The 20,270-nt window shown below is 38.2% G+C and overlaps 1 protein-coding gene across 1 annotated transcript in view; it reads left to right on the top strand.

Moving 5' to 3' along the window:
• MYBPC3 (myosin binding protein C3) overlaps positions 1-19,819 on the top strand; it is a 59,871-nt gene extending 40,052 nt beyond the window's left edge. Inside the window, exons 25-35 of the mRNA XM_062635979.1 lie at positions 1,160-1,348; positions 3,381-3,515; positions 5,013-5,180; positions 6,228-6,316; positions 11,679-11,874; positions 13,712-13,851; positions 14,593-14,752; positions 15,303-15,439; positions 17,892-18,078; positions 19,155-19,197; positions 19,711-19,819. Of these exons, the coding sequence (XP_062491963.1) occupies positions 1,160-1,348; positions 3,381-3,515; positions 5,013-5,180; positions 6,228-6,316; positions 11,679-11,874; positions 13,712-13,851; positions 14,593-14,752; positions 15,303-15,439; positions 17,892-18,078; positions 19,155-19,165 (1,412 nt within the window). The 3' untranslated portion in view covers positions 19,166-19,197; positions 19,711-19,819. The remainder of the gene's footprint in view (positions 1-1,159; positions 1,349-3,380; positions 3,516-5,012; positions 5,181-6,227; positions 6,317-11,678; positions 11,875-13,711; positions 13,852-14,592; positions 14,753-15,302; positions 15,440-17,891; positions 18,079-19,154; positions 19,198-19,710) is intronic.
• Positions 19,820-20,270: the final 451 nt, after the last annotated feature.

Here is a 20,270-nt window from a genome sequence, read left to right as displayed (position 1 = left end):
ATATATACTAGGAATCATAGATTCATCTCCCAGTTTTGGGAAGTGAGATGTTTGTCTTCTAAACTGATAACCCAGCCTGGCATATCATTCTGAAAAAGAGCATGGTAGTGTGGGGAAGTCTGTGGATGTTGAGAGGGAAGGGTGATACACAAAGACCTGGATTCTGTGCACACCAGACTACATCTAAGCTATGCTACAGATTTGTTCTGCAGTGCACCCAGCTCTCTTGGTTCTCTGTAATCATACATGTTCACTTTCCTTCCCAAGGGAATCGGAGCAAGAAAAACACCGCATGGCCAGGACTCACTTTGCTAGAGGGCTGAAGCAGAGCTGGGATCTGCTCTGTCTGGGAAGCACTTTTCTATTTCATAGAATCACAGAATGGTTTGGATTGGAAAAGACCTTACAGCTCATCCAGTTCCACCCTCCTGCCATGGGCAGGGACACCTCCCACTAGACCAGGTTGCTCCAAGCCCCATCCAACCTGGCCTTGAATGACTTAGCCACAGACACGAAGATCTAACAAACCAAGAAACAAAAACAGAACTGTCAAACTTTTCTTCCAACCGATTTTTTGCTTTGGGATTTATGCTGTTAGCCAAGATTAGTGAATTGCAGCAGAATGTAAGAAATTAAATTTTTAACTCTATGTCTCATAGAGTTAAAGGCATTTTCATTTAAAGGCAATTTTTCCTCCAGTGGAAGGGCTTTACATTGAACTGCTGTATCTCACACATTTCTTTGCCATTAAGAGCGACTATGACTTCTTGCCAAAAAGTATTTACCAATTAAACCAGCTCTGATAGTATCCCTATTTTGCATACATCTAAATACCTTAATAGTATATTAAAGTATACCTGTATAGAATGCAAAATGTGCTTAAAGCCTAATATCAGAATGATTCTAAATTGCTTCTACTCTGAAAAGTATAATTGTTCAGGTAAGAATGTCAGATAAAACGGAAACACTACAAGAGGAAAGTGCAGGGAAAAACCAAGATTTCACACAATTCAGTTAGACATTATAATTCTGAATCACATTTGGCTCTTTCATGCCATTGGAAAAATATAAATCAAATTTAGAAAGGTGATTTTCTTGATTTTCTTTCTTCCTGCATGTGAGAGCAATTACTTTACATTATAAAAGCTGTTCTTTCCAGGATATATTTTAGAAAGAAAGAAGAAGAAGAGCTACCGATGGATGAGGCTGAACTTTGACCTTTTAAAAGACCTAACCTATGAAGCCAAGCGAATGATTGAAGGAGTCATTTATGAGATGCGGGTTTATGCTGTGAATTCTATCGGCATGTCCCGGCCAAGTCCTGCCTCCCAGCCCTTCATGCCAATCGGTGAGTTTTACCCCACTCTCTACTATTTCTACACCAAAACCAAGACAGGACAATTTTCTCCTCTTCAACTGCCTTTATACCTAAAAAAAAAAAGTGTTACGAAAGAGGGTATCACCCATCGCTATATTCTACATTTAATCAACCTTTTCCTTTGTAATTTTCCTCTTCTCTGTTTCTCATTCCTGTTCCTGAGAAGCACAGAGGTTCCAGTTTCATGAAACTGCTGATGAATTTGTAGTTGTTATAATTAGAGGTGTGAGTGTCAAGCTGGATCTGGAGAAGAGAACTAATTGACAGAAATTTCCCTGTCACTCTCAGCTTCTTCCATTCCTTTATGGGTGCAAATATCACACTATCCCACCCAGTACTCCCTTAATCCCAGCCCTCTTCACAGCTAAAAGGATAGCTGATTAAGAAAATATTTGAGGAATGATTTTCTATAAATAATCCTTCCCAACACTGCAGTGCAGTGTCTCCTGCAGTCCCTGAGCAAGAAGCAAACTAAGAGAGTCCTCAGGAAGCTTGCCTGCTAAAAGCTTGAGAGAGAAGACCCACAAAAATACAAATAGCTGGAGGTTAAAATGACCAGAGTTGCTAAATCTGCGAATATCAGTGAAGGGGGACATCCTACTGAAGGAGATAACGTAAAAGCAGACGATACACTGAAGGGGTCAGAAGGAAAGGATGAACTGCAAGAAGGGTCTCTTGATTCTGGATTTCAAACACACAACAGCTGGTCTGGAAAGGGAGAGGGCAATCAAAACTCATCAAGTGGAGCCACTGAAACAAAAGGTCCACAGTTTTCATGGGATAAGCAGAGTTTTATTGATTAAGGATAAAGTTCACACTTACTGCTTCAGAGAAGAGGTTTGGGGTTTTGGTCGTGTCCTTTGTGGTTGTGTATGTTCCCAACTGCCTTTGCCTCCTGTGTGCTGTTCACAGTCCTTGCTGCTATTTGAATATGAAAAGTTTTGACACAGCTACAGAAAGGAAACTGGGTGATACTTTTTTAATTTTACAATAACTTTGGAAACTAAGATCAATTTCAACCTGTTGCACAATTTATAAATCTGTCATTAACTCAGTTTATATAGAAAATATTTCTAATATTTATATCTGTTGTGTATATTTAAAAGATGTTCAGTTTATAATCCATATACACAGTCTGCCAAACATACATTTCCTGAACATGATTGCTTTTATGCCATGTATACCACATTTTATGTTCCAGCACTCTGAATGTTATTGTATAAAAGTTATCTTTGTTTGCTTTTTGGAGTCAATGGTTTCACAGGAACATTTGTGTATTTGGGATTCTCCAGTAAGGACCTTTCTCCATTGTTTTTGAAGCAGTTAACAACAGTCATGCTTAAGGCGACTGAATTTAGCTGGTAGTCCAAATTCTGAATTGTGCGTTTAAAAAGAGCCGCAACACTCCTATTCTGTAAAGATAAGAATATAGGTAACTGAACTGAAAAGTTTTCAGCCCTGGAGAATTTTTCTCCAGGTTGTCTCTGTTCCAAATGCACAAATCAGAAGTAGTGTTCCTGTAAGCACACAGGCATAACTTGGGGTTATTTTCTCCACTGTTAGAGGAAAATGAGTGAAGTCAATTTTAGTCACTAATGAATTTGGTCTTCTGACTATGCGCTTCTGTGAATTTTGTCTGATGACAACAGGGTGTAAGTACAGAATACAGACTGTAAGCAATTTTTATTTCTAGACTTTTTAGCAGAATTCTGCTGGCAATCTGACTCCCTTCTACAGCGCTTCTTTTTTCACTGCTTTTACTCATAAGGGAGAATACATGAATAGGAACTACTATCTTAACCCCTTATTCCCCTCTCTGTTATAGGAATCTTATGCTCCACTTCTCTTACATGATCATCTGTTACATGTTTAAACTGCTATATTTATTTTATTTACATAGATAGCACTGTGTAATTCAGATGCTGATCATTCCTGTAGCCTTTGAATTCTCACTTGTTACAGTGCTATTTCTCAGAATTTACTTCTATGTATTTCCTTATAGCTCCTCCAAGTGAACCAACCCACTTTACAGTGGAAGATGTTTCTGACAGCACTGTCACTTTGAAGTGGAGACCCCCTGAGCGAATTGGAGCAGGGGGATTAGATGGATACATTGTGGAATACCGCAAAGATGGATGTAAGTAAGCATGAGTTCTAGGCAGCAGCACCTGATCGTTATTACAACTGCAATAACTTCACTGCAATATCCCAATAAATTAACCATATCCAGTATAATTGAATTCGAACTCTAATCTATGACTAACACCATCACCAGAGTCACCACATGACTGTAAAACCACAAAAGTCACCTCAACCATAACATCATCCTCACAATCATCATAAAATTGAACACAGAAAAGTACCACAAAGCAAACCCTAAACAAACAAAACACAAGCAGTGCTGTTCCAGTCACTACTATATTTTGTAGCATCCAGAAATTGCATACTCCTTAAAACCAATTTAATAACAAGACTGTATTAACATAAGTCAAACTTCCAAGTTAACTGTTCCCTCATTTCATTTAATACTTGTTATCTGATAATAAGGAGTACAATTGCACCTGCCCTGGTTTCAGCTGGGATAGAGTTAATTTTCTTCCTAGTAGCTGGTGTAGTGCTGTGTTTTGTCTGAGAATAACGTTGATAACACACCAGTGTTTCAGATGTTGCTAAGTATCGCTTACCCTGATGAAGGACTTTTCAGTCTCGCATGCTCTGTCACAAGAAGCTGGAAGGGAGCACAGCCAGGATGGCTGACCCAAGCTAGCCAAAGGGATATTCCATACCATAGAATGTCTAGCTCAGTATATGAACTGTGGGAGGGAGCTGGCCAGAAGGGGCCATTTGCTGCTGGGCAGCACCATATCTACAACACCAAATTTACTGTGATGCTACAACATAATATATCAATCATAGAAATCAAACAACAAATTTATCACTTCAATCATGAAATTTAGTCTGACATAAAGCTCAACTGCCATATAATCTAAAGTTCAGGCTTACAGGGTGTAATTTATCCAGAAATAGTTTACAGTCTTTAATGAGGCAGCATCATGCAATTACTGGAATCCCTACAACATCTTCACAGAACAATGATTTTACAGTTATTCTTCTGTGTCATCAGAATAACTAAGGAAGCCCCAAGTATCCTGTTCTACAGTACCAACTGAGAAGTTAATAATAAATTCTAACAGTTATGTGCTCTGATTGTTTTCAGTACATGTGGCTCTCACCAATTCCTTTGGACACCCACAGGAGATACACTTATTCCAAGAAAAAAATTAAGACTTCAGTTTCTTGCTAAAAATACTTCAAAATTCTCTCTCCCCTAATGAAAATAAATTTAGAGAAAACCCATAGCTCGAAGCTTTATATAGCAGAATGCCAAAGGAGATAGCCAAAGATTATTCCCTTATCTTTAGCTATTTTGAATAACAAAGCGCATACATTCCTTAACTTCACATGTAAAGGTATCTTCTAGATCCAGAGTTCTCTTTCCAGGTTAGTTTATTCCGTCTTAATGTAGTATTGCATGTTAAATCCATTTTACCCCAACATAAATTTACTTCCAATTGTAGACAAGGCATCTGTTTGGAAAAATAATTATTAGAGTGTGTAAATCCTATACTTGCAGCTACAGAATGGATGCCAGCTCTTCCTGGCCTAACTGAGCGCACATCTGCACTGATTAAAGACCTGGTCACAGGGGACAAACTTCATTTCCGTATAAAGGCTGTAAATGTGGCCGGTGAGAGTGGAGCAGCAATAATCAAAGATCCTGTTACTGTTCAAGAGATCCTGCGTGAGTATCTGGACTGAATAAATCTTATTCATCTATTTCCTTGGGTCAAAATTCTGCTTTCTGAGAATAACACCCAAATAGCTCTTTCACTTTGACTTCTGATTCTGAGAACTTGCTATACTGCCCAGGTCTTATATTTCTAAAGCATAGCTCTTAAAGCAAAATTCTACTTCTTTCAAAATCTGGACATTTCACCACTTGTAATGCCAATGTCAGCATTTAAGAGACATTTTCTTAATATATAGCTCTCTGCTGGAAAAGCGGTTTTATTACTGCAAAATGACAGCACTGGCTTCAGCAAGAGATCTATTGAAATAGAAGCAGTCATCTGCAATTGTCCTGGGTTATTAATTAACACCCTGTGTATCACCCAACAGCAGCAGATTGGAATTCATTTGACTGGAGTCCAAAAAATATCACAAGCTGCTAAGAGTAGAATCATCAAACCTTGACTCGCACCAAGTGTCTGCCAGAGTCTCACTGACGGTAGAATGACTGTAAATGAAATGAAGTTGTAATTTATCTCAAAACCAAATGAACATGAAGGCAGATACTCCAAGTGTATGTTAAGAAATTCTTTCTGCAAATGACTAGGAAAAGAATAAGAAACACATGGAGAACAAAGAAAGCTTTCCAGTGAGGCAAGGCAAAGCAGGGTCTAGATGAAAATATGTGCACTGAGTTCCTCTTAGTGAAAAATAGGCTGTTACAATGAGACTCCACTCCTTCCACATCAACAAAGGACCAAATGACTGTAGAAAGGTGAAGGAAATCCACAGATTGCTCTACTTTCTAAGTCCATAAACGTCTGCAAATGCAATTTACAAAGAGCTGCAGTATCAATACAGCAATAGATTAACCATAGTCTATAATCACTTTTTTTCTCCCACACACCCTTTGTGCCATCCTTTCTAATGAACTGATAAAGTTCTCCAAAGAAACAAAGTCCAGATAAAAAGATCACATCCAATGGAAGTCACCTGTGTTTTAAGTAATATTTCAAATTATCAAAAGCTTTGTGTTTAATGTACTAACGCTTAACTGCAGAGCGCCCCAAAATCTGGTTGCCACGTCATCTCAGGCAGACTCTGGTGAAGAAAGTGGGTGAGACAATCAATATTGTGATCCCTTTTCAGGTATGTATTGGTTTCTATTTATTTCTCAGTTCTTACCTGAAGTAGTTTCATAAAATCACAGAATGGTTTAGGTTGGAAGGGACCTCAAATATCATCTAGTTCCAACCCCCTTGCCATAGTTTCCCTTACGCAAGTTCCCATTTCTTCACTGCTTCAGCAGTATTATAAGTATGGCTGATTTAAAAAATCCTCTCCAATATTAAAGAAATCAAACAAAAAAACATCACTCTTCCTTCAGTCATGATTCCCTTCATAATCCCTCCTTTTGGGGAAGAGGAGAAAGGAAGTGCTGTAAGTAAGTGCAAGCCTCCTCCCGGCTATTGACCATAGGATGCATCTTAAAGACAGAGTACACAAAAGCATAGCAATTCAACCACGTACTCTTCTGGAGCCAACATACCTGTGTGCCTGCTCATTTCGGAAAGTCTTACTATAAAAATTAAGACTTTGTACCTCAACAAAGTATCAGAAGTGGCCCTATATGGACTCTGTGTGTACAGAAAGAATATTTTGAATATTAAAGTACATGAGGTCAAGGTGCGCAAAGCACACCATGCCAAGGGTTATCGAGAGTGCACTGTAACTATACATGCTGTGATGGCATGCACAAGGCTGACCTAACCAGTTATTCTGTCTTTGCATTTTGTACTGTATATATATATATTCAGCTGTATAAGCAACTATAATGACTATTTGTAAAAGACCACATACATTTTTTCAGATGCAAGACTAATATCAATCCAGTGCAAGAATTAGCATGGGAAAGGAAAAGGTTTTCTCAGCCACAGGAAAAGAAATTGCAAATTGCAGATGCTGGCTCTGACAGATATCTCCTTGGTAATAATAAACATATCATTTAATCTCATCCTCATTTTTATTGAGGAATCTAAAAGTATTGAAGAAACTAAAATTTCTCCACTGTTCAGGTTTGACATTTTCAAAAATGTAATGACTTCTTAGTGAAGAGCTTTGAAACCCTCATGTAAAAGGTGATCATAGAATCATATAATAGTCAGGGTTGGAAAGGACCTTAAGATCATCAAGTTCCAACCCCCCTGCCATGGGCAGGGACACCTCACACTAAACCATATCACCCAAGGCCTCGTCCAACCTGGTCTTGAACACAACCTCCCTGGGCAACCTATTCCAGTGCCTCACCACCCTAACAGGAAAGAATTTCCTCCTTATATCCAATCTATGGATTGGAGAGATACGGATGAAGATATGGATGGAGATATGCAAAACATTTCAGCAAGGGAGATGTATATGCACACATTACCTGTAGTCTTTTGTTTGGACAGTGCCATCAGGAAAACAAACAAACAAAAAAAATCTATATAAGAGCAAAATCTATATAAAATACATCTTCTGCCCTGTGGTGCCTGGGTTGCATGAAAAGTTACTTTTCCACAAAGATATATCTAATCAGTAAACAACTGCAAACCAATACATGGAGCAACTGCCTTGAATTGCATAACTGCACTACCTTGACATAACCACATGCTTACTGTCTTCTTTAATGTTTATCTCCAAAATGACTACAATGGCCCCTTCATTGAGGTCTAGCCACATGCAAAATTCAAAATCTGATATTCCCAAGTTGTGAAAGTCTTAAAAAAATTAAATAAACAGGTATTCTTGTGGCTTTGATGTCCGACTTGAAGAAAATTTGCACAATATTGACATGCTGTCCCATAAGCAGAGGAACTGATAGAGTTTTGTGCTTTATAGATTTGTGCCTTATTTCCCCTTGCACTGGTTTCGGCTAGGCTAGGAATAGTTTTCTTCATAGACCCATAGAGTGGTTTGAGGTGGAAAGGCCCTTAAGGTCATCTAGTTCCAACCCCATGTCATGGGCAGGGACATCTCACACTAGGCCACGTCACCCACAGCTCTGTCCAGCCTGGCCTTGAATATCCCTGCCAGGGATGAAGCATTTATCACTTCTTTGGGCACCCTGTTCCAGTGCCTCACCACCCTCACAGTAAAGAACTTCTCCCTTATATCTAACCTGAACTTTAAGTTTGAACCCATCAACCCTTGTCCTATCACTACAGTTCCTGATGAAGAGTCTCTCTCCAGCACAGCAGCTAATACAAGGCTATGTTTTGGATTCATGCTGGAAACGGTGTTGATAGTTTAGGAACCATTTAGTTATTACTGAGCAGTGCTTACATAACAAAGACTTTTCTGCTTCTCACCCCACCAGCAATGGGGTGCTTAGTTGCCAGCTGGGGTTAAAACAACACCCCCATATCATCTTCCCATCATAACCAGCCACCTCTTATAATTAGAGCAGTTGCATTGCAATATTCCCAAAGATTTGCCTTACTCCCCTAGGTAACATGTCCTCAGTTCTCCAGGCTGGAGAAAGTACATACAGTAACTAATCCAGAGCTTCCCTTATCCTGCCTGATCATTCACTTGTTGCCAAGCAAAATGGATGAAGACCAAGTCTTCCCTGGCTTTCCCTCAGTGGAAACTTTCTCTCTAACTGAAGTTTTGATATTTCACCCTGTTGTCAGTTTCTCAAAACTATACTAAGCTAATCTGACATCAGAGTAGCTGACTGACAGACAAATCATGTGATGGCATAAACTCTTGTCTCCTAAAAGGGAATTTGTCACAGTGTGGAATTCCAGCTACAGCGACAATTCTTAATACTGCGAAAGCTACTTAAAATATGCAAAACTGATGAGCTTCCCCCTCAAAAAAGCAAAGGGAACATTTCACTTCACATTTTGAAACAGGTTAAGTCACTGACCATTTCTTGAAGAAAAAGACTCAGTAGATATAAATATGATCTTCAAATTATAAAAAGAATATAGGAGAAATTACATAAACATGGGAATTACTGTGAAGCCTGAGCTTGGGAACACAAGCAGGCAGCACGTTAACTAAAGTGTAAGTCAGTATCTCTCCCTATTCAGTGTCTGTGCAACCCTGACAGTGACATCTGAGGTCACTACTTTGTCATTTAATGCTAAATTCTATTTCATGCCTTGTCAAGGCATCCTGGGGCAAATGCTATTTGCAAATCTTTAGATTAAAGTGTACAGAAAAGAACAAGTACAACATTATCACTAACCCCTTTTCTATTGAGTACATTAAGCAGGTGGGACATTCTGCTGAAATGAAGGGAATCAGCACACTCTTGTTTCAAAATTAACTACGTGGAGACATGATTGATGGGATATTCCGCGCTATTAGGGGATAAAATTCACAGTATTGCTAAGAAGTCATCTTGCCAATCATGTTTGTGTGAATATAAATATGTAAAAGCATTTCAATTCATTCTTCCCCTTCAATAAGCTCCCTGAACTTTCTCTGACGTGCTATTTACCCACTGTCAATCACTGTTCTCTCTCAGATTACCTATTACACATTGCAGAAATCCAATCCTATTAGATATGTATTAGGAACATGCTTTCTATCTGTTTATGCTTTTCACAGTCTATAAATATATGAAAACCAACACTATGAACACTTGCAACCTTTCACTGGCACTCACTGCACCTCAAAAAAGGAGGTGCTGTGACTGAACATATCTGATCAACCACACCAGAACACTAGCAGTACCAAAGCTTGATTTGTAATCAAGATACATCTTACAGTAAAGATAATGCTATGGCTTCTCATGCTCATTTTTGCCAAGATATTTAGGGCCAGTTCTTTGACTCACCTCATTACTCAATCCATCAAGAATTATTAAATCTTGTAATCAGTCTGAAAACCTATTTGGAAAGTAAGATAGAGTCAATTCTTGTCAAGTTCACCAATAAATAGACATGGGTATGGGAAAAATCCAAACCACCTCAGAACACCAAAACACATCCTTTTCCTTGTTCAAGAAATTCTACTATACCTTCTAGCTGAAGAAGGCAAGACATGTCTTCCTCTAACAGGTATTTGTACAGGTTGTATGACATGGGATCAGGCTGAAGGTACACAAACTGGACAAAATAATTTGGTATATAATATTTCAGAGCTACAGGCCTGAGGTGACTGTACTTCTTGGCAGAAAGCAGTAAGAAAATTAGTTACCAGATGGGGGAAATGGAAGATCCAACCCCACTGCTCATTCAGGGTTTATTAACAGCCCTGATGTAAAATCAATTACAATACAACTGATGACTTCAATGCCAGAGAAAAGAACATCTATTAAAGAAAAGCTTTCCTAGGTGTTTTATAAGTCCTTTAAGTGCTCTTTTGGCCTGACTCTAATAAGAAAAGGTTTTTTTCCAATACCACAGAAAAATAAAATTATACTCCACAGACTTACTGAGCAAATACCAGACAAACCTGAAACAAAAGTGCAGCAAAGCACAATGATTTCTTTTTATTCTTCCTACCTTTAGGCACCTAAACCATGAGTCTGAGTATGCTCATTTTCCCCTGTAGGAAATAGTCTTACAAGGAATGTTACAGACACCCAGTGAGCTAAGGAGCCTTCTAGAGGGTTTTCTCTGATGCTTACTGGAGGTGGAGGGCAGTATATGTTCTTAGACTTGAGTTCTAGGGCAGCCTGGCTACTGGCTTGGATGGTCTCATTTCCTCTCCCCACCCATTTGAGCTACTCCTGGCATTCACCTAACCCTGTGTTCCACTGTTTCACCATGTTAATCTGGCAGAAACTTAAAAAAAAACCTCCAAGTTATTTTCTGCTAGATTAACTATTAATACAGTTAAGAAATACGATATGGCCCTTTTCTGCTCTCTTGGGATTCTTGGTTGGACCTGTACTGCAGAAGTAGTACTCAAACAGCATTTGGAGAACTATTATCTAACAGTTTTCCTGGAAATGGCTGAATGACAGGGATGTAAACCACAGATGTAATCATCTTCCATGGGTGTAGCAACACTGACTGCTTAGGTTGACAGTCACCAAAACAATTTTTGTAATGCAGAAGGAAAGAAGGAATTACACAGTAAGTTTCACATCCAAAGACTTCAAGATTATAACAGTTTCTTTAAAGATCTTTAAAAAACCTGGGGATAGAGAATCAAATGCTTTAAGAAAGGGAGAAGGGAAAGAAAGCTAATAAACTCCTCAGACACTAAAGAAGTCTGTTACTTAATAATAACCAAAGCAAGCCAGATCAGCTGCTGGCTTCACCCATCCTGGTAAAGAGACCAGACCAGCATGAGAATATTGCTCTGGATTTGTTCCCAACACAACTTCAGTCTCTTCTCTAACTAAATTAGTATTTTGAGAGTTTACAATCTCAACTCCAGAAATTAAGTTAGGCTTTCTAGACTTAGAGATCACTAAAGAACAGGAAAAAAAAAAAAAGAAAAGGAAAATTGAAAGCTATGATAGCCTAAAAAAAAATAATTATTACTTCTTTTTTTTTCTTTTCAGGGTAAACCAAGACCCAAAATCATTTGGTTGAAAGATGGTCAACCTCTAGACTCCAAAGATGTGGGAATTCGGAACAGCAACGCAGATACAATCCTTTTTATCAGAAAGGCAGAGCTTCATCACTCAGGAGCATATGAAATCACTCTTCAGATAGAAAACATGGCTGATAAAGTTGCAATAGCAATACAAATCATAGGTAAGAACCTGACAACATCAAAATATCTAAAACAAAATAGCGGCCTATCAGAAACAATCCAAAGATCCAGCTGCCTCAGAATCCCTTCACCAGCAATGGTTAATAACAGATGACCAGAACAAAGCTCAGAGCAGGGCCAAGTGGACCACCTCATTTTCCCACTGTATTTTCCCAGCTTGGAATTATTTCTGTCCTAGAGACTTTTGGAGGGAGGGGGATTACCTGTGTGTTCCACAGCTCTTCAGAGATTTGTTTTTTAGTATACCTCTACTGTTCTGAGAATCAGAAATGACAGGACACAGTCCTGTGAATTTGGAACATTCAGGTTTAATGCCTTACTCTGTTAAGACTGTCTAGTTAGCTCGAGGCTTAGTGGAGGCTTATTTTCAATTATACAATTTCTAGTCTTTCCTAGAGTCATTTTAAAGGGATTCAAGGCCAGATTTTCAGTAACTTCCCTTGGGATTTTGTGAGATATATTGTGAGATCATCTCTACTCAGATTTCATTAATGTTGAGCCAGCACTCTCCTATTTCTCCTTATCACAGCTCTATTTAACATTCTCCATAACTGTTTTTATTTCTCCTTCCCCACATTTTCACACTGTCATCCCAAATTTCCTCCAGTGTATCAATACATTTTTAGAACATGTATTGTGGCACAAAAAGATTATTAAAACATAACCCTTGATGCTTTGGAATTAAAAACATAACACTGTATCCTGCTCCAAGTTTTATAAAGTAATGTTGGCAGAAGGGGTATGCAGTGGTGCCAACAGCAGACAAGAAAGGAGTAACAAACTGGAGCAAATATGTCTTAATGTCACCAGCTGCTGCTGCTCAAGAGGATGCTGCAGTTCTGCTACCACAAAACAAGTAAATAGCAGCTAAAGTAGAGTAATCCCAAAGGACTCAGGTAAAGGGGAGTAGTGCACCCTACACACCAAGCACCTTTCTGAAACTGGCTGCTGACTCTAGATTCTAGCACACCGCTCTGACAGCATTGTATCAAAGATCTTTCACCCACTGTTTGGTACTGTAGAGAGGCATAAAAGCACATGCATATGCCATTGTCAGAGTTATTTCCTATATAAAATGAATGGCTAAAAAAAGCAACTAATCTTATCACAGAGATTAATACAAGTCAGAGTTGGAGGGTAGGTATTAAACTTCTTACTTCTTGGGCAGCTTGCTCAACTAAAAGGGAACAAATCAGTTTTGTTTAAAACGCCTGTCCAAAAAAGAGAAAGCGTTTGTCACATACACAAACACTACTGCAAACAAGGCATCCATTTAGCAAATTTGTCTCTCTCTACCTTTTGTAAGACTTACCTTTAAAAAGCCTTACAAGTTGGGGATATTCCCAAATCCCAGCCTTCCTTAGCTGAGAGGAATACATACACATATATTTTATAATATAAATACTTTGTTATTTATATTATTCTCAGTGTACCTAAATGGCTAAGAAATTGCACTGAGGCAACACAGCAAGTAGGAAAACTGTAGTTAAAGATTTATTCACATCCATCCAAACAACACAAACTTCTTATGCCATTTTAAGGAGGAATTTGTCTCGTTCCTGCTACTAATTCTACTGCGTTGCCTATTTCTCAGTAGGTTTCACAAGAGTACTCAGAAGAGTATTAAGAGGGCATTTGAAAATGTCCCAACTTTCCTGTTTACAGCTTCAACTTCACATAAATGAAGTGCATTGCTATGGAACAATTATAGATTGCTATCAAGCTGTACTTTTTCCCTTCATGGGAGGAAATGACAAAGTTCTTAGATCTTGAACCAAAAGCTAAGTTTGTTTCTTTCTTTTCATGTCCCCCCTGCAGACAAGCCTGGTCCTCCACATGATGTAAAGCTTGTAGATGTTTGGGGATTTAATGCAGCCCTGGAGTGGTCACCTCCACAAGATGATGGCAATGCACAGATCTCAGGCTACACAGTTCAGAAAGCTGACAAAAAGACAATGGTAAGAAATAGCACCGAGTCAGTGACTTTGTGTGGAGTTTAAACAGCTGCCTGCTCTGCGAACACAGAGACTTGAGGAAAAGAGCTGAATTCATGACCCATTTGCATGTTCAAGGTGTCTTATGGCAGAACCTCAAAGAATAAAATCTAGAAAGAAGTAAAAGGCTAAGTATAGAAATGTATAGAAATGCCCAGTAGAGAATATAAAAAGAGTCTTGGCCTTCCTGTTTCTGGTGGTGGCCGGACAGACAGCTCTACTCAGAAGGTAGAATTATAAATTTTTTATTTGGAATTCTATTTTTCATACATGCAGGGAAAAGCTGAAGGGGAGGGAGGAAGACTTAGACTTGAATTCAGATGTTCAAATACAAGGGTATATACTGGGAGAGGTATGTATGACAGTCAAACTGGGAAATCTCTTTCATGGAAGTCCCCATCAAGTAGTCACCTTCTGAGGACACATCTTGTATCAGGTTTCCCAGATACAAATAGGGCTAAAATGTAAAGAGTTGTGGGTTTTTTCTCTAAAAATGCAAGTATCCATTGATAGATGTGCACATCTATCATACCTAGTAAGAAAACAGATCAGTCGATCTTCATGGGTAGCAACACAACATTAGTTTCAGAGGTTAGTGTTAAATACCTGTCTTTTCCCTGTAGCAAGAAGGATCTGTTTGTACCAAAACTAGCACCATGTCTGACCTCTCATATCATCTTTCTAAACAGTGTAGTCTTGTTACAGGAATGGTATACAGTGTTTGATCACTATCGTCGCACAAACTGTGTAGTGTCAGACCTGATTATGGGAAATGAGTATTTTTTTCGAATCTTCAGTGAAAATCTGTGTGGACTGAGTGAAACTGCTGCAACCACCAAAAAGCCTGCCTATATTCAAAAAACAGGTAACACATTCTTTAAAACAGAGATCACAAAAGCTGCTAAGTACCAGGAGTAATGCACTGGTAAATGGAAAATACAGTATTACTAGACAGACCACTGGAGATACTGTCATTACATAGTAACTAGCACTCAGAGAGTATTTTAGCATCAAGAGCCTTTATCTAGGCAGATCTCCTGTACTAACATGAACATCTGTTCAAAAATAGAAGACTGTGTGATTAAATACATTATTTTCCTAAAATAATACAACTGGCGGGGGGTATATTTATATTCTAGGATTATAAGTTTAAGACTTCCCCTGCAGCCGTACGGCTTTCATATTTGTAACAGAAGCTGAAACCCCAAGACTGCCAGGAGTTTTTACTTCAACTAAAGCATTAAACATTAGATGTGTTTTAAAATGAAGTGAATTTAAAGATTTGTGATATAAAAGCCATAGCTTCGGTGCTTCTTTAAATCATACAGGCAAATTGAGAGGCTGTACACAGGTCAACAGAACTGATAACACAGTTCTTAACACAGTTCTTACTAGTCTGTTTCTTTGAATTGCAGGCACCACTTATAAGCCACCTACTTACAAAGAACACGACTTCTCCGAACCTCCTAAATTCACTCACCCTTTAGTAAACCGTTCAGTGATTGCAGGATACAACACCACACTCAGCTGTGCTGTAAGAGGAATCCCCAAGGTACAGATTACATCAACTGTCACTGATATTGTTGCAACAAGCCAAGATGCTGCCTTAGAATTCATGCCAGTTCAGTGTGACCAGAGTACAACATGACTGTGTTAAGAAAAAGGCTTTTTATCTTCCCCCTCATTCAGGCTTAACCAGAATGCCTGGTGCCAGCATTTGGGGGGCTGTGCACAGAACCAGTGGGCAATACAGTAAAGGAGACAGAGGAAAGGACAGTCATTGCTTACGGTAACATCAAACCATTGAAAATGCACCATGTGGACATAAAATCTACTCATTAAACAACAACAAAAAAGTATCTGACAATGTATATTCTCTTCAGTCTTGCAAGAAAACAGCAACTAATGTAATCTCCTCTTCCACTGACACAAATAATGTGTAGGAACACCAGTATGTCAGTACATCCATAGAACTTTTTGAGAGTCTCAGCTATTTTACAAGACTATCTAGAATAAGACCTGCTGTCATGAGACGTTTTGGGGTTTTTGTTGTCCCCCGTCCCCCCCAGTCTCACAGGAATATTTTCTCAGTCTAAATGTATTTGTTGAAGTCTCTTTGAAGAGAACAAAAAGATGTACATTTTTGTTAGTTGGGAACAAGCAGAAAAAAACTGTATCAGATAAGAGCTAAATTTAGGTTTCTCAAAAAAGGGAAATATGCTTTTTGTCTGCAGTGAAGGACTTTACCATATTATGACATAATCTTGTCATAAATATAAATCAGTACAATCACAAAAAATGCAATATTCCTTTTCCCTTCCCCTTCTGGCTGCTTATTTCCAGCTCCTCTCCCTTTCTCATGCCTGCACAAGGATCTGATAGCTACATAGAAAAGCATGTAAGGTAAATATTCAATGTTTAAATTACACACCCCCCCAGACTACCCCTCCAAACAAGATAGTTTTAATGCAACCATTTGCTGCAGTTCACTGGATTCTGAAAGAGCTCCGGGCAAAACTCAAATATAAAAAGGCAGCATACCCAAGTAAATAGCTGCAAAAGAACAAGAACATTATAAAAGAAATACCAGCAACTCCAGGCAAAATCCATCCTCCAGTAGCTACCCCAGCTAAGATTAATCATGAAATGACAGTGTTAGTAATGATATTCCCTATTGGTTAACTGACCTTTCTGTGCATCTGTATCCACTTCATCCCGTTTCCATGGTTTTAAGATTCTAAGAAAACTGCATATTTCACAGCTGTTAAATACAGCAGTCGCAGGCTTTTGAATCTGAGCACACTGGTTCTTCCTTCCACACTACTCTGAAGCACACAAATGCATCCTTCAGTACATTTAATGCTCTTAAAGCAGCTTTTCCAGATACATTTCCGAACTTGCATTGCCCAAATTAACCTTAACAGAAAGTTTCTGTACCTAAGGCACAACACTAGAACAGGTCTTCTCCACAGAGAGTGGCTTCTATTGGTAGAGTTTTCCAATTCTGAACAACTATAGATTATCAAGCATATCTCGGATATGATCTGCATGGCATGAAAAAGTTAAGTTACTACTTCAATCACAGCCAATATTCATGCCCTGGTAGCAGTGTTGAAATAAAAGACATATACCAGAAACATCAAGAAGCTATAGAAAAAGCAACAAATATGTTGAGGCAGGAAAATCTCCAGCTGGTATCTTTAAAGAAAATTAAGCATGGCAACTGGGAGGCACTGAATGTATATCATAGGTCAGATACAAGTGATTGAGTAGATTCAAAAGCACTCTACAAAACAGAGCAGAAGTTTTATTATGGTGAAGAAACAGAGGATATTATGTCTGAAAGTAATACAGATGAAGGGAGAGATTGGTCTTCTACTCTTTAAAGCCTATTTCTTCACTATAGGTATTAATGAGCTTGAAATAAACAAAAGCAGTTGGCTTTATATCAGATTTTTCCTTTTCAAAATTTATTTATAAAATTTAAAGGTACATTTTTAGGTTTCTGAAACAAAACACAACAGCTTGAATTGGTACAGAGCATCTATTGCTCAGCCAACAGGATCCTTAGTCTGAAATTCCTTAAGTTGCTAAAGATATGCTAAATGGTTTGAAAAATCCTTTCCCAGCCCAAAACAACCATGGACCTTTATAACGCTTCTACTCTAATATCCTGGGCAGTCCAATTCCCATGCTGAAGCATTAAAATTTATTTTAATAAATAAAATCCTGAAGGAATTTATTTGTAGGCTGTTTGTGGGATTTTGTAAAATCTGCAATAAAATAGGGAACAGACCTACATTCTCTACATGCTATTTCAGAGTTAAAGAAAACACCAAGCATTTGAATTATTAGTTTCATGAGTTTGTTCTGACTGAGAGGTTCCTTGAGAAACTGTTAACACTGGTGCATAACATATAGCCCTCATAATGCATAAACGTCTGATGGCAAAGTTCTTTTATTTTCTACCTCCTATTTTAAAATTCTTCTTTTGTGTTCTTCAGCCAAAGATATTCTGGTACAAAAACAAAATGGATCTCTCTGGGGATGCCAAATACCGCATGTTCAGTAAACAGGGTGTGCTGACCCTGGAGATCCGGAAACCCACTCCCTTTGATGGTGGCTGTTATACCTGTAAAGCTGTTAATGAGTGTGGTGAAGCTGAAATAGAGTGCAGACTGGATGTCAGAGGTAATCAGATGAATCTTATGGATAACACTAATACTGCAATGAAGAAAGAATAATGGATAACTAAAATAATAATAATAATAATAATGGTAATAAAAAAATCACAGTTTCCCTTTCTCTAACCCTGACTTCTTTAGTGGTATGTAAAAAGCTTGGTAAGTACCAGCAAGATTGTGGTTTTCATTCTAAAATGTCAGGTTAGAATTAGGTTACTTGCTAGGTAATACAGGTCTGAAGGTGGATAATTATTACTCTTCTAACAGTATTTCTCAGGAAGATTCTTGGCACTGGAATAGAGGTCTACCTACAAATGCTGCATTGTGGATAATTTTGTTACCATTTATGTCTTACTCTGTAACAGAAAGTTTTAAATTAAGTCATTAGCCATTAGTAAAACATAGTTGATGCTACATCACAAACATTTTTCAAACACTGATGATTTTGTTTGTCAAAAGGGCAGGAAAAATGTCACACATTTATAAACAGAATGAGAAATACTAAATATTTTTGTTAAAGTTGCTACTATTGTATCTATTTGTCAATACAAACCTATATAATCCCACTTTAAATGCTCATCAAAACCAGAAAAAGCCATGTGACCTGCTTAACAGCCATTGATGGAGATGTGCCTTCAGCACAGCAAGCCTGAAGGCATTACTACACAGTACAGAGTTCAGCAGTTTACTCTGTGCGAGCCAGGCAGATGTACACAGTATGTCCTGCAGTGCTGGGCACTGATACCCTCATTGGGGTCATTACAGCAAGAAATTTAGTTTACACTATTACAATAACAATCTCAGACTAAGCATTCTGAAACGTCCAGATAATCTGTGCAGCAGCAGTAATGTACACTACAACCAGTCCAGTGGCTAGCTCGGCTATTTCTTTTCAGTGCTAGACTGTACATTGTAGACAACTCAAAGTTTAATGAAGCTTCGTTTAGGAACATTAAATCTCCTTGGAAGTATCAGATAAAAACAACTACTATTTTCATATTTCAACTTCAGCACCAAGTCTCAATTTAAAATTAGCATCTTTTAACAACTGATATCTTTGTTTTTCTTTTTTCCATTCTCCAGCACCTCAGTAAAACTCTGAATGTCAATTCATCTGCAAGTCAAGGTATGAAACAAAATAATTTGGCTCAATAAATGAGCAACAGCTGCTTGGTTAGATATAAGATTAAACAGTCCTTAGATATTTTAGAGACTTCATGGAATTTTTATAACGCTGCCAGGGGGTGTGTGTTTGTTTTGATTCCTGGTTTCTCAATAATCATACTAAGATCACATTCCTGTGAGGTCATTTATGTGGCTTATTTTCCAGTCAGGATTTCCTGGGTGTCAACATTTAATACACTGTGCCAGTGCAAAACCCCTTCAGAATAACAAAACACTTCGTTGACTTTTTTCCTTAACTCACTACAATCACTCCTTCTATGAGACTGCTATTACTGTAGAGCTAACTAGCAGCAATAATCCGTGTGCATTACTTTAAGCAAGCAAGCAGACTTAAAATGACAATGCATTTAGAATGTACATTTTAGACTTGAAAAGAAAAAAGAATGAAATAGCTGTAATCAGCAAGAAGGTAATGTATTTGACAATAAATCCTTGTCCCCATTCTCTGTCTCAGCATTGGAGCGGAACTTGAAGAGAACTGAAGAAATTAATGAAGGATAATGTCAGTTACATTTAGGAGTCCTCCTCATCTTAAAAGTCATTTAATAGATGTGTACTAGTCAGTGTCTTGTAGTGTCCTGCTTAATCAGCATATTTTCAGACAGTATTTCCTCTTTCTATACATCTATTTTAGTTACATTGCCCCCATCTCCTTGTGAAGAAATTCAGGGAAATCAGGATGAAACTTCCCCCCACTATTACAGACATACAGAAAAACACACAAGTATTACAATTACATGCAAACCCAGTCCATTCCTAATGTCTTAAATGAATGTAAGTTCCCTGCTTCTACAGTTCACTCCATTTTCAGAATAATGAAAGAGTAACAAACTATTTGTAATATTTAATCACCTTTCATTATGCTGAATAATCTTCATTTCTACTGCTTTGTCAGTGCCTGAAATATTCACTTCTGTGCCCCTCAGCAGATCTTTGCAGAGCCACATCTGAAACACACCACCTGAGAATTTCTGGCTAAAGCCACTGCTCTGCTTTATGTAGAAACTAGCTTCT

This window comes from Pezoporus occidentalis, unplaced genomic scaffold, assembly GCF_034315485.1.
Source record: "Pezoporus occidentalis ecotype Australia unplaced genomic scaffold, CSIRO_AGI_Poc_V1 ctg46, whole genome shotgun sequence".
NCBI classification, from domain to species: Eukaryota; Metazoa; Chordata; class Aves; order Psittaciformes; family Psittacidae; genus Pezoporus; species Pezoporus occidentalis.
This window is presented reverse-complemented; position numbering and strand designations above follow the sequence as displayed.